Source organism: Otolemur garnettii, unplaced genomic scaffold (assembly GCF_000181295.1).
Source record: "Otolemur garnettii isolate 467f Iridium unplaced genomic scaffold, OtoGar3 scaffold00107, whole genome shotgun sequence".
Lineage (NCBI taxonomy): Eukaryota > Metazoa > Chordata > Mammalia > Primates > Galagidae > Otolemur > Otolemur garnettii.
Genome location: NW_003852502.1, coordinates 5,334,409 through 5,344,482, shown reverse-complemented (window position 1 = coordinate 5,344,482; position 10,074 = coordinate 5,334,409). Strand labels below are relative to the sequence as shown.

The 10,074-nt window shown below is 43.5% G+C and overlaps 1 protein-coding gene across 1 annotated transcript in view; it reads right to left on the bottom strand.

Moving 5' to 3' along the window:
- Window positions 1-3,637: 3,637 nt before the first annotated feature.
- Window positions 3,638-10,074, bottom strand: part of IMPG1 (interphotoreceptor matrix proteoglycan 1) — a 128,111-nt gene continuing 121,674 nt past the window's right edge. Inside the window, 3 exon segments of the mRNA XM_012809515.1 lie at window positions 3,638-3,715; window positions 5,085-5,157; window positions 9,772-9,970. Coding sequence (XP_012664969.1) covers window positions 3,638-3,715; window positions 5,085-5,157; window positions 9,772-9,970 — 350 coding nt within the window.

The following is a 10,074-nucleotide window of genomic DNA, read 5'->3' as shown; positions in this document are numbered from 1 at the left end:
CCCCCCATTTTCACATCTTCAGAAGGGAAGCCAGTTTGTGCCTATCAGTGCCAGTAATAACAAGTACTGAGAGTTTCACCAAGTCTCCTAGAAGGTAAATTGACGAGTGGGGAGGAGAGTGGAGGATCTCTGAAAATGAGAATGCACACAAAGGGGGTGGGGGTGGGGCAAACAGGTGTAACAGTAGGGAAGAGACAGGACCGTGGCTGCCCCTTATGACCCTACGTTACCCCCTGGGGTTACTGATAACATTTTAGGCAGCAGAGTGTCCTAGGTATTTGTTGAGTTTTAGAATGAATTGTATGTAACATGAGAGCCAGAGCCCATGGTTATTAAGACTTGGATCAGAATACACCTGGAGCATAAATTCTTGGCGTGTGGGAATTGTGCTGTCACCCAGGAAAAGGTCAGCGCTAAGCAGGTGTTCTGGACATAAGCCTCCTGGGAGGGGAAAACAGACTCGCCAGGGTAAAGCCCACCCATGCCAGGACCCTGTGTTTGGAGAAAGTGAAGTTCAGTTCAAATCAGAGTTTCCTTTCCCATTACTGCCCTAATATAGGACAGAAGTTTAGTCATCTCAGAAGTTTTGCAAGAGATAATCAGGAAAAATTAATGCTCATCCAAAAGGAGAGTCTTTCACCCTAATTTGAACAAATGCTCACCTTTAAACCACAAAAAGGCTTATTAATTGGCCATTTTCTTTTTCCTTCTGAAAATTCAGTTAGTTGCAACTGTTAATTTTTCCTGATTTCATTAAAACTGTGTATCTAATACCTTCCTAAAACACTGATGTACTGGAAATGCAAATAAATGCTGTCTGTGTAGAACTTTATCTTTCATCTTGTGCTTTTAATAGAGTTCTGCGGTGTCATGAACAGAGGTGTGTGTAGATGCTGTGCTTGTTGGCTGCGTCTCAGATGGAGTAAGTGGGAGAAGCCTGGGTCCCTGATGCTTCAGCAAGGGACTCAGATGCCTCAAACAGCTCTACATTTTGGCCCCAGCCTTCTGTGTGATCTCTAAGGAGCAGACAGGACTATGTGTGAGCTGCCACTACATTTTGCCTCGGTAAACCGAATGTTGGCTTTCTTTCCCCAGCCCTTGCTGATCTGTCTGTGAGAAGACAGGATATAAAAACTTGGAACCCAAAGAGGTCTTTCTCCCTAAGGCTTCATATATATATATATAGTTGGTCTCTACAGCCTGCTCCACACCCCTTGTCTGGAACCTACCATGATCCTGGTAGGGCTTCTTTTTTTTTTTTTAATTAATGAATTTTTAAAAATCAAATTAATTATGAAGGTACAAATTTTTAGGTTACGTTGTTCTCCCTTCCAAGGAAAAGTTCAAGTTGTAGTTGAGCCCTTCACCCAGGGGGTGTGCTGAACACCCTCCCATGTGCACGTGAGGTGAGATCCCACCAGTCACCCTCCCTCTCCCCCCTTCTCCCCCCTCCCGTCTCCCTTGCTAGACTATATTCCTGGTGGGGCTTCTGAGAGTGGAAGAGGAAGTTGGATGATCTGAAGAGTGAGAGGCACTTAACAAAAGAGGACCCTTCTCCACAGAATATAGTTTTTACTACTCTTTCCTTGTCAAAACTTATATTCCCTACACGAGTTAGAGCACACTGAAATGTAGGGAGTGATAGTGGTGGAGCCTTCCTTTTTTTGATGGAATTTGTTTTGTGTGCTTTTGCTTGGCCCATTGTACTTCTATGAAGCAAGTTTGTTTTTATGGGGAATGGGCTGTGAGGCGGCAGAGCCCCCACAGCCTGGGGAGACGTTCAGGGAATGACCCCCAGCTGCTTCTCCTCCTTTAACAACAAACATTCTTTTCTCCTCTGCCAGAAGTCAAGTGCATACTTTCCTTATTACCAGCAAGCTCACAGCTTTTCCTCCTTAAGGTTAATCCTTTACCCCCAGTGTTAGATTTACCTTGTTAAAGATACTTATATAAATGAAGCTTTTTTGTTTTTTTGCAGTTTTTGGCCAGGGCTGGGTTTGAACCTGCCCCCTCCCTTATATGGGGCCAGTGCCCTACTCCTTTGAGCCACAGGTGCCAGCCTAAACGAAGCTGTTTCCACAGTTCAGTGCTGGCTGCAGTCATCAGCTGCCCCTGTCCTCCCCTGTCCTCCCCATACCATCTTTAGTCTCTTGTGTCTGTCTTTCCCAGTTTCCACCATTCCCACTTAGGTTATTTCTCCTTACCTGCTGTTTCACAAAATGTTTTCCCTCTGGGAAGTTACAGGGATGTGGAGGCAGGTGAGGACGCTTCCTGCCACCATTCTCTGCTCTGTGGCATCTGTCATAATTCAGTTTGAAGTCATTTTCTCAGATTTTCACTTTGGGGGGAGGATTGAGACAGAAATGGTGATGGAAGCTACACATTTTTGAAACCAACAAGAGTGATTTTTTTCAAGGTTTTGGGACCATGCCACATGTAGGAATACCACTTCCTCCCCCCTCATCCCCGATTGTCCCTGTTATTGGGAAACATTTTTATTTTTGAAGCTGTTACTTATATGTTGTTATCGGTGTTAACTATTTTTCTGTATTCTGGCAGCACTAAAATCTTCATCTTTAATATCATGTATTGAACCTATAAAACAAACCTAGGGAATATCTAATAAAACACAGAATAATTTTATTGTAAGTCTATGAATATGATTATTTTATTGAAATTAAAGTTTGTAGCAGATATATTTGATAATGGAACAACTGATGGAGATGCAGAAGGATTCATTTTCATTAAGTAGCATATTAAAAACTGCCTAGCCAGGTTACATTGGTGCCAATCTAAGTGCACGCACACAAGAGTTAGTGTGAGCAATTACTCAGGGAACTTACTTCAGGACACTTCATCTGTGTGGAAAATAGGAGTTGGTTAAAATCACGTGACACAGCTTTACCTCCACCACCCTCAACATAGTGTTTCCCTTTAACATAGCTTTGTGTATTAACAAGAAAAGTCTGATTTTTCATGGTATGTATGTCTGAACCTCAGTTCCTCTTTCTTTTAGAGAATAATTTAAAAATTATTGGCAGTAAAAAACCTAGTGTATAAATAGTAATTGCTTATATAAAACTAGTATGTTTAACACCTGAAGACTGAAGTGTGTGTGTGAGCTCAGACATTGCTGTGTGGAGCGTACACACACACACCGCAGTGCTCACATACCAGGTCTGTTCTTGAGTGTGGAGAGAAGGGCATCTCCTTGCACACGTTCTCATCTTGTAGATGTACATGGTAGCATATGAAGAGTTTGTTTCCTGATACATTGTTAACTCCCCAAACAGTAAGTAAGTGGCGCTTGTTACAAATGATCTTGAGTAATATTTTAAGGGCAAAACTGGTTTACTATCACCTTGACTAGCATCCAAGAATAGTCAGAATGTTCACTGATTATGTCTAGAGTTTTAATAATAAGCGCCTTTTTCTTTAGATTTATCAGTCATCAAGTACACGACTCCCCCTAGTTGAAACATGCTGTGTGCTGGTTCTCAGTGTTGACTTATGCCTGGATTCTGCCTGGTGACCAGTGAACATACCTGCCTGTTTTCAGAGTGCGTACAGCTTTCCCTGAGAAAGCAAATTGTCTCCCTTGAAATAGCCTAAATGATAATATGTGTATTTTCATCTTTTAATTTCCTTCCCAATCTTGATGGTTAAATTCTTCATATCCTACAGTCAGTAATTCGGAATTTCTTTTCCTGGTTACCTGAAAAGAAATAGTTTTAAGAACTTAAGAAATGCCACTGGGGTCAGTGGTTCACTGCAATGTTAACTCCCCTGGTGGATGAGAGGATAGATGCTGGCCATTTAGAATGCTTCTCTTGAAAGATTGAAGATGCCCTCCAAATATTCCTAGCTTTAATCTACTAGAAATCTATTCCATCTCTTCTCAAACCTCTTTAGATTCTCAGGATGACCCAGTTCTGCAGTAGGGGTGGCAAAGTCTGTGAATGGTCACCATGTCCCCTTCCAACCACAGCAGACATCACTAATCTTTTTTAGAACTCTTCCCTGCGGAACTCAGATGTTTCCTCTGAATCTCTCTCAACTCAGCAATCTACGTGGTGATGCATAAGCAGCCTCGGTCTTTAACATTTGTCATTCCTGCCAAGGAACAGGACACAGTTCTTCAAGTTTACTTCCTACCGTGACACTCAACCACTTAATACTTCAAGATTTAGTAGGTATTTCCTTCATCCTGGACATTTTATCAAAATCAGATCCTGTGTCCTGCTGTCATTTTATGGCCCTACTCTGAACGTTTTCTGTTCCTCCAGTTACCTTGGTTTCAAGAAGTTAAAAGTGGCTCACATTCCAAATGTGAACTTGGAGACAAAATTATGCTTAGCATTTGGTGTGACTTCCTCAGTACCCCTGATTGTGTATTGATTGTGATAACCTTTTCAGGTGCAAGCTTTAAAGCATTTGTTTTCACCCAGCAGTACAGATCTCAGGCAGAGTGGACACTGGCTGATTATCCTCCACTGTCACCATCACAGACTATATTTTTACAAGAAAAGATTGACAATATTATAAAATACTTTTTTTTCCCCCTCTTTGCAGAGGGGGGTCTCACTGTATTGCCTAATGGTGTCACCATTGGTGCAGTCTCAAATTTTGGGGCTCAAGTGATCCTCCTTCCTCAGCCTCCCATGCTGCTGGGGCTGCAGGCTTGGTCAGTGCCCAGCCAATTTTTCTACTTTTAATAGAGATGGGGTCTCACTCTTGCTCAGGCTGGTCTTGAACTCCTGAGCTCGAGGGATCCTCCTGCCGTGGCCTCCCAGAGTGCTGGGATTACAGCTGTGAGCCACTGCTCCTGGCCTTGGATTGCTTTTCTTATTTTATTATTTTATCTGCACATTTCAGTTAACACTGGCCTTCTGTCTGTCCTTGCATAAGGAAATACCTTTTTTTCCCCCCTGAAAACAGTAAATTAAAAAGTCTGGCAAGTAAAGGAAAAGTGTTTTACTTATTTCTATTCAGCTACAGAATCCAGGCACAGAGATGCTTTAAATTTCCTTCAAAATTCAAATTCAGTAATTAAGACCAACATACAAAAGAAAATTTGAATTTACCTTGTTACTTTGTTGATTTTTGAACTTTTTCACACGCGTTTTGTATGGTTGGTTTTTAGAGTGATCTGTTGACCTGCAAAGAAAGCAGAAGTATGATACCTGTTTTCTGGGCTTACCAACAGCTTTCCACTATTTTAGTTTTCAAATTATGACAAGGGAGAATGGCCAGCGGACTTTCGCAGGTGTCTTCCATTTGGGTTGGAGGAAGTGCACTTTCTGCAGCCCCAGCCCCCCGCCCCGAGTTTTGCCTTTCGGTTGGGTCACTACGTCTTAGGCAGTGGTCTCAGAAGGATTGAAGGACGCTCGTGGGGAAGATGAGGGTAAGTTCATCTTGTAAAAAGTAGAGTTATTTTTCAAGTCAAGTTTAGAGTTGTGGTGGCTGGAAAACAACTCTGTAAATAGTGTCTTGTTCGTAAAATTTAAACCACAGTATCACCTTACTCAGTATAAAGACAAAAGGTAAATAAATGTTCGTGAGGATGTGGAGAAAAGGGAACAGTGGGTAAACACCGTTCATGGGACTATAGAGGAGCCATTATGGAAAACACTTTTCTTCAAAAAATTTAAACTGGAACTGCCCTGTGCTCCAGCAGTCCTACTGTGGGCTGTATCCTGAGGAGGTGAAATCAGCGTCTCACCGCCGGATCTGCACGCCCTGTACTGCTGCAACATCAAGGTGTCCCACCAGCCGCAGTTCTCAGCAACAAATGGGTGGATTAGGAAAACGTGTGTCTATACAAAATGTAATACAATTCAGCCGCAAAAACAAACGAAATCCTGCCATTTGCGACAATGTAGATGAACCTAGATGACACTGTGTTAAGTAACCAGACTCAGGAAGACACATACTGCACTAAAGAGCTGATCGCATAGAAATAAAAAATAGAATAGTGATTACCAGAGACAGGGATGGCGGGGCAAATGGGAGGAAGCTGGTCAATGGGCACAAAATCACAGCTAGGAGGAGTAAGTTCTAGAGTGTTCTTGCACAGTGGGGCAACTAATTAACAATAACATGTATTTCAAAACACAAGAGAGGACTGATTTCCCACTAGAAGGAGATAATACCCTCATTTTATTATTACACAATGCGTCCATGTATCAAAACATCACATTGGGCCCTCTAAATATGTCCATTATGTGTTGATTAAAATTTTTCAAAAATTGAAATTTATTTTTGAATTTGATGTGTGTAAGTCCAGACCTTTCTCTAGAGATGTTTTATAATTTCCATTGGTCAGACATCTTGCACTCCTTGGTCTTCCTCTCTTACATAAAAAAATGGGTCTAATATTTGGGGGAGCCCTTCCTACGTGTGTTCCCTTGATAGCTGTTCTCTTTTCTCTCATGCTATGATAATTTCAGGGAAAGTGGAACAGAGGAAAGTCCCGTCTCAGTGCCTGGGCTTGATGGGGAGAACGCAGAGGAGGGGGGGAGGGTAGAGTTTAAGGAGATCAAATGACAAGTTCCTTTTCTCCCTTTCACACCAAAGGCAGCATTTTTGGTTCCCATATTCACCCTGATCCGGAGATACGGAGGCTCTGACACTACCAGGGAAGGGGTGGATGCCTGGGACCAGAACTAAGGTCACAGGTGGGGAATCAGGGATCAGAAACTCTCCCAAGGAGCTGGTGAGAACAGGAAAGTCACACTTACTTTATATTCCAAGGGAACTGCGCTGCCTAAAGTGATTGCTCAAATTATGAACCATTTAATAATGTAGCAAGTCCTTCTATATTATTAAAATGTCCTCATGGATGTCACTTGGTATCATCTCTGCCCACTTCTCTTCCCCTCCCTCCCTGCCTCCCTCCTTCCTTTCTGCCCCAGCATCTAACATGGTAACTGGTCTATGGTGCTCCAAGTGGAATACTATTCAGCCATAAGAAGGTAGAGACTTTACATCTTTTGTATTAACCCGGAGAGAGTTGGAGAATATTCTCCTTAGTAAAGTATCTCAAGAATGCAAAAGTAAGCATCCAATACTAATACGAAGCCAGTTGTTGAACTAATACATGAGCACACAGGGGAAAAACTCAATTCAAGTTGCAGGGAGGGGGAGGAGGGACAGGAAAAGGGGGTTGGTGAGCTCCCAACTAATGGGCACGTGTAAGGGTATATGGCGCACCTCCTGGGTGAGGGGCATAACAGGGTCCTTACCGAACAGACCCAAACGTTGTGACCTAATCATCTGTACCTTCATATTAATGTGAAATTAAAAAGAAACTGTATTGAATTAAATTAGTCTAAGGAGCATTGAGATTCCTGTGTATTTTAATACCTCAGGTCCATCGTCCCTGGGAACAGGCACAGGAAGCACCGCACCGCCAACCTTGGTGAGAGCTGTTCACTTCCAGGTCACCCCTGCCTTGCTGTACTGATCTAACTTCTGACAATCTAGAGCTAAAGTGATCTTTCTTACTCAAGAGAGAGATATGTTTAAAACTACAAATTGTACAACTATCTGAAACAGCCAAAAGGGCTGAGTAAAATAAAAACTGAATACATTCCTGTTGACACACACTGCACGCAGCCCTCCTCTCCTCATCCACCTGGTGAGGGCCTCGCTCAGGGGTCGTGTCTTTTAAATTACACAGTGGGCAGGTCCGAGGGTAGTGTGCTGTCTAAGTTGTGGTCACAGTCAGTGACAGATAGAGCTCCTTGTTCTGCTCTGTCCTCCCTCCTCACGGGGCTGCCCTTGACTAGTAAAAACACTTTAAAAAAATTACACAAATGACACATATACTCATTATTTGAAAACCTGGGCCCATTCCACTCCTTTGCACTGTTCCCTGGAATGGGAGTTAGGTGTGTCTATTATCCCACGTATGCTGTGCATTTACTTACATATTACACTGAACCATAAAAACCACCAATATTTGAAGATTCGTGACTGACAAAATGGCAATGCCGTATGGCCAGACCTAATGTAAGTGCATAAATACACGGTCCATTAATTTATTACGGGTACCGGATCAGACTGTGACTTGCTTTCCCGCTTCGTGACAAGCCTTGTTTTTTTTCCTGTGGCAGCTCCAGCACAGCCGTAGTTCTGCGTCCATGGAGAGCAAACCCCACACTCTAGATTATTCAGCTGTTCCCTGCGGACAGGCTGCCCAGGTGCTTCATGATTCAAAGGTCCGAGGCTGCGAACACCTGTGTGCGCACCTCTCAGGGCACAGGTGCCACTATCTTTGCAGGCTTAACGGTCTAAAAGTAGACTGTGACCTGAGTCACATTTAAAATGTTCTAGAGAGACACAAATTTCTCTTTGAAAAGGCTTTTCCAATTTGTACGCCCGCCAGTGGTGCTTGACAGAGCTAATTTTCCAACATGTTACCCCACGCTGAGTATCATGAGCCCTTTTTTGCCAAACTCTTAAGCAACAGATGGAGTCTTCTGATTGGTTTTGGGGTCTCCCTGAGTTATAGGGAGCGCAGCTACATCTTGTGGATCGTTTGGGTTTCCTCTGTGAACCACACCTCTGTGTTCTTTGCTCCTTTTAGTATGAGGATGTTTGTCTATATTGAAACATAGGCGTTCTTATTATCATGGGTGTCCATCCCTTGTCAATAATACAGGTTGTATTATATGGCCGCTCCCGTTTCCTGTTTGTTCAGAAGACCACCTACACCCTAAAGTCTGGTTCGTGAATAAAAGGCCAATTATATCTTGCCTCCTTTTCCTCCTTCTAAAGATCTTCTCTTGGCTGGGTGTGGTGGGTCACACCTGTAATCATAGCACTCCAGGAGGACTGCTTGAGGCCAGGAGTTTGAAACCAGCCTTGCAAGAGTGAGACTCTGTCTCTAGAAAACTTAGCCAGGCATGGCAGTGTGTGCCTGTAGTCACAGCCAGTCAGGAGGGTGAGGCAGGAGAACTGCTTGGCCCCAAAAGTTCAAGGTTGCAGGGAGCTACAGTGAGGCCACTGCACTTTAACCCAAGCAGCAGAGTGAGACTCTCTTTCAAAGAAAAAGAAGAGGGGACACAAAAGTTCTCTTAACCTTTCTGTGTCTGAAAATGAAGAACTGATTAAACACATCACAACACATCTAGAGACTGGACTAAACATCAAAAATGATGCTACAGAAACATTTCACAACATGGGGAAATGTTCAAAGCAGAAAAAGCCGACGACAAAAAGTCAGTCTGATTCTACTGTGCTTCAGAAAATTCTATATAAATCAGTTCTGTATAAATACGGATGCCAAAATATAACAGTTACGTGATGGACAGGACTTTTCTTTCTCATGATTTTCTATATTTTCCAACTTATGGTGAAAGCTGTGTTTGCAAACAGGTGAAAAATCAAATTTTATTCCCCTCCCCCCCCATTCAGGTATTTTGCCTATAAAGCTGGTGTGGGTTCGTTCTTCCCCTCCCAGTGATCTTAAGCAAATGCTGCTGAAAGCCTAGAGCCGGCTCTCAGGTGTGGTCCTCGGGCCTGCAGCAGCACCTCACCTGAGCCCTCCCCAGACCTACTGAATCAGAAACAGCACAACAGGCCCAGCTCTGTGTTCTTACTTAACACACCTTCTTCTGGGTGACTCTGACACTCACTGACGTCTGAGAACCATGGGTTTAAAGAACCGTAGGAATTTATCTAATGATGGCTTTCTCAGAAGTATGGCAAGTAATATAAGGGCTGAATTTATATTGGGGGTCCGTGAAGTCAGGGCACTTGGCCTACCTGCATGGAGCTCTCTTTCTCTGGATGCCCTCACATTTCTCTGTGCCAGGGGCACAGTGACTGGGGTCCAGGCCGTCCTGGTGCCCCTGGTTCTCATGCCCTGGTTTGCAGCGACACTCTGCTTCTGCTGTCCACTCATTCTTTACACACTGGGCAAATTCCCCACAGGCCAGGAATTTGCAGGGGTCTGCTTGATCAGCTGTAAGAGATAAGGCAGAGGTTAATGGACACATGGACATCTGAGCGGTGACACTGGAAGCTGCTGAGGGCAAGAGACCAAGTAAGTACATTTGCCGTGACCCC